At 36.3% G+C, this 4,770-nt stretch overlaps 1 protein-coding gene across 2 annotated transcripts in view; it reads right to left on the bottom strand.

The window, feature by feature from the left end:
* LOC112152470 (aldo-keto reductase family 1 member D1) overlaps window positions 1-4,770 on the bottom strand; it is an 11,727-nt gene that overhangs the window by 5,695 nt on the left and 1,262 nt on the right. Inside the window, exons 4-5 of one of the 2 annotated variants that reach the window (XM_024282075.2) lie at window positions 4,583-4,660; window positions 4,182-4,304 (exon numbers count right to left, since the gene is read on the bottom strand). In XM_024282075.2, coding sequence (XP_024137843.1) covers window positions 4,182-4,304; window positions 4,583-4,660 — 201 coding nt within the window. The remainder of the gene's footprint in view (window positions 1-4,181; window positions 4,305-4,582; window positions 4,661-4,770) is intronic. The other variant, XM_024282076.2, reaches the window with a different exon arrangement.

Genomic DNA, 4,770 nt, shown 5'->3' on the forward strand with positions numbered 1-4,770 from the left:
CAGTCAAACACTTTAAATTTAAGACCTGTGACCATTTAATTTACACTTAATTATCTTGCAAGAAATACAAGGAATCTGGAAGACTTCACCTGCACTGATCAATAATAGGTATTTAGCTCTGAATTTCGGTTGAATTTTTGGCTAAAGATGTTCTGGATTTATTTTAGATCAGAGAATCGAATCGTTCAAAATGAATCAATATCTTCTATGAATCATATCCGCAACCACAAATTATGATGTGTATCAGATCAAACAGTTAATTTTCCTGCACTTCTGCTGATAGGTTTACCAAACAGTAGCTATGGGTGTTCACTCCCTCTGTGTTAGCTCACTAACATGCAGGTGTTTTATTTATCATTATGGATCTATCCTAATTCCCTCACTACTCCCTATAACACTAAAAACCATATTGTGTGGGACTATCTAGTGCCCTGGATTTTAAAAGTAAATTATACACCATGCCCACTATTTTTTTATATTTTTCTGAACAGCAAATAGGATGTGACCAATTTCCTGAAGTAAGAACTTAATAAATATGAACATGTGACAAAACTATTTATCAATTTACTTTGTCCTGAAAATAAAAAAGGGGATGGTTTATAAAAAATAAATGAAAATGTACATTTTTTTTCCACATAAAAAATCATTAAAACACAATAATGTGGTCGATATTTGCCAATCTAGTGAGCATCAATGCACACTGACTTTCGCAGAGACTTTCAAGGGCACTGGATTTTGGAATCGTAGATTCAGACACCCCCTAATAAAATGGCAAACAGTGAGTAGTGATGGATTTCTGACACAAGGAAAGTATTGTGGCAAAGAGTACACAATCATAACAGCAGAATTGTGCTGTTTTCAAGTCCAGTGTCATTTCTCCACGAACCAGAGTGATCACAGCAGCCAAACAAACCCCACAGACTCTGAAATGGACCCAACTTGACCAGCAGAGGACGTCCACTAGAGGCTTTAGCTCACTCCTCTAGCAGTTCTTTGGCTGCCTTTTTATGCATCCAGCTAGACTGGAAACAGGCGATCTTGGTCATGGTGGCCAGTGATGTGCAAACATCCCACAGTTTGTGGTCACAACAGAAGCAGAGTATGTCCCATTGGACAGGTACTAATAGCCTCAGGCTAACTGACAACACACATGCTGGACAATCTGCATTTTTTTAAACATTAAATACGAAAAAAGATTTCTAGGACTAATATTTAGTCAGGAAAATCCCTGAAGCCCAGACTTTTTAACCTTTTTACTAATTGAAAATTCGTTTTTTAAGTTTATCTATCTACAAAATTAAATCCAAAGTTCAAAAACGTTTTGGTCAAATATACCCTTATGGTTGCAGTGACTAAAAAAAATCAAAAACAGGGTTTTTTGTTTATTTTTCTAAATTTTACCATAAATATGAATTTGAAAATAAATGATGTCTTCTGCTAATCAATGTTTTCTTCACCACAGCAGCATTTCCTGCCTTCAATGTGAAGGAAAAATCTTACAGCAAGTAGCTTCTGAACAGATTTGATGCCGTTTTTATGTGGGACTGATTTTAGCTGATGCTCCTGTTGTCCTGTGACCCTGAACAAACAGTGTTGCTTGTAAATGGGTCACAGGCTTGTAGTATTCAAAAGATATTCCAAATATTAATTAGTAACAGATAATTTCATGTCATTCAGAGCCTAGACGTGAAATATTGGATCAATTAACAAAAGCTCTGTAATTTGTTAAATGTAAAAATATTAGTTTTTATCAAAGAACATTTTTGAAGTTGAGTAGACCATTAACTCCAAATTTTAATCTGATGAAAACTAATAATTATAAATGTAACAAATTACAGAACTTTTGTTAATTGATCCAATATTTCATTTTTTTCAGTGTAATTTTGATTCAGTTTATCGCTCTAATTGTTTTGTTCAACAGTTCCATCAAATACACTACTTAAAATGAGTTAGGGATGCTGTTAATTGAATGAATACGTGAGTGAGAAACACCTTTTTGATTAATTTGGTATTTATTACTCAAAAAAGACAATAATAAAGACAGCCCCTTCATTGAGGCTTGCTGGTTAAAATAAAATGTTAAAATAAAAAAATGTAAGAAGTAAATGTAAAGGAATACTTAAGTAGGTAGTAAGGTTAACTTTATTCAACTCATTCACAAACAGTTGAAGGACAGTGTGATTCATTCATCGAGGATCCTAACAACAGTAGCCGGAATTCTCCAGAAATCCATCAAACCTCTGTAGTTTATGAATGTCATAGTGACACACTTGACTTAATTTTGAGCTTCATTTATCACAGAAAATCAAAATACTATTAGTAACAAGAATTAAAGCTACTTTAAATTATAATCCACTAGATTATAATGCAGATTTTCCATTTTTGAACACATTCAAGGACTTAAAGTGTAGTTTTAATATATGGTAGGGGTCACTTCATTAGCTCTGATTTGGTTTTTGTTGGTTATATTTATTAATTTGTGGCTGAAATGCAGCAGAAACAGTTAAACAAACAGTTTTTGATTTATTTATCATTGATGACTTAACACTTCCTACTGCATTTGCTGCATTGATGTGACCCTTTGGTGTTGGAATCTCTTTTATTTTGAAAGGAAGTCATGCAAAAGTTATAAACTATTCCATCATTTTAAAAAAAGCAATTTTCTCTTCATGTTTATGATTATGCTTTTAACAATGGAAACGCTCAAAACAGCGGACCGGACCGCACCGTACCGGACTCCTCAGTGGCAACCAGATTAGAAGTCAGTCTCCAATCTGGAGGTTCTGAAATGAACCCCTGTAAGCCTTTCAGTTTTTAAGTTTGTAATATGTGTTTTTACTTTGATTTCTATGTCCTTTGGTCTTAGTGTTTTTATATGTATAATTACTATACCTTTTATGTATGGAATTTGTGTTTGTTCTTTATAGTCTTGTTATTTGGACCTTGAGTCCGTAATAATAAATTATTCTATTCTATTGTAATGACGGCTAAGAATATAAACCAAAGCAAAAGCAATTATTCTAAAGCAAATGAACGTCTGCATGCGTATTAGTATGTTTTCTACTGACTGTAATTTCTTGTAACCCTTTTGCATGATCTATATTGTAATATTGGGGTATTTTGAAGCATTTTCCCAGGAAGAATAGCGACCATGTTGTGGAGATCCCTAATAAACACACCAGCCTCAGCTAGAACTTGTTCTGCGGTGCTGCCTGAACAGCCCACATTTACCTGGCCAATGTCTGCCAGCTATTTAATAAAATAATTTTCAAGATGTTGCACAAAGAGCATCTGCTCAGATGTCAATTTTAAAAAAACCCCAAAACAATAGGTTGATGATTAAACAATCAATCATTGACAACTTTTGAAGAAAAGAAAAAGAGCTCAAGGCACTTGGAATTAATAGATGGAGTGCCAAGTCACATCCAGCCCAACCCAACTTGCTTGGATTCCAAGTTCTGACAAGGTCTAGCATGCTCCCGGAGGAATAGGGATCCAGCTGGTAAACCTAACAAAAATCGAAGACAATAAGCAACAAGCCACCAAACCAGGGCGGGATTTGTGTCGTCAGAAACCCCAGTCTGTCATCGACGTGTCCCTGATTAAACTTTCTCTAGTCAGCACCCAGTCACCGTCAAAGCTTCTTCTGCTGACTTGTTACTGCTTTCTGGGCAAATCTTGAAAGGGTGTGGGTTGTGAAATTGAATCTCGAGGAATTAACCTTTTTTTATCACTTTGTGAAGGATTAACTCATGTTATTATACCAAGCTAAAAGAAAATGGATCAGAACGGTGAAATGTAATCCTGAAATACCTGTGGTCCCTCCTCCTGCTTGCAGCCAAACCTGAACATGCCTGATCCCGTCTGATCTCTGAAGCTATGCAGGGTTAGATCTGGTCAGTGTTTGGATTAAGACCGAGTGGGTATGCTGATACACTAAGATGAATGAATTTTACTCTTTCAATCATCTACATTGATCATGGAACAGCTTATGGTCGATATCTTGGCAATGAAGTAACGCTCTCTGCAACAATGAATGTATTAAACATCTGGCTGGTGTTGGAGACTGTCTGGGGGGGACTTTGCACTTCAGAAATGGATGAATAGAATCAACAACTCTTTTTGTAGTGAGAATTGCAATTAGCATTTTCAGTTTAACCAGTAGTTGCAGTGGGACGCACCTGGTTGGAAACAGGTTTGTGTTTGAGACCCGGTTTATTTAGCAGCAGCTCCAGTTGCCTGCGGTTGAAGTTGGAAACTCCCAGTGACTTAACCAGCCCAGCATCTTTGCACGCCTCCAAGGCCTTTAAAAAGAGACGAGTGCAACTTTTAGTACACATGGCGACGATCTGCAATCTGAGATTTAGTATTGAGTGCACAGTCCAGGAGAGAAGCTCTTCAGCCTCTACAGTGCCTGCAACAATTATTCAAAAGAACGACCTCTTGTTTTTAAGCAAAACTGGAACTGTTCTTTCCTCATAAGTTAAGCTCCTCAAATGATCAATCATAACTAAAATTGGTTCCAATTTGATTAAACCGATGCAAATTTCCATCAAAGGAACAGTTAAAACACCACACTCACCTCCCATGTTGCACAGAGGTCTGTGGGGTGATAAATGTATTTTCCATTCTCATCTGTGGGATAAAAGTCCCTTCCAGGCTGAAACAAACAAACAAAAGGAGTTTCATTGACGTTTGTTGTTCAAAACCTCAAGTTTGGAAAAATAAAAGTTCGATGATGCACTGTAACTGTTGAGCACCATGGGTATT

The sequence above is a fragment of the Oryzias melastigma genome, linkage group LG6 (assembly GCF_002922805.2).
Source record: "Oryzias melastigma strain HK-1 linkage group LG6, ASM292280v2, whole genome shotgun sequence".
In the NCBI taxonomy this organism is placed as follows: domain Eukaryota; kingdom Metazoa; phylum Chordata; class Actinopteri; order Beloniformes; family Adrianichthyidae; genus Oryzias; species Oryzias melastigma.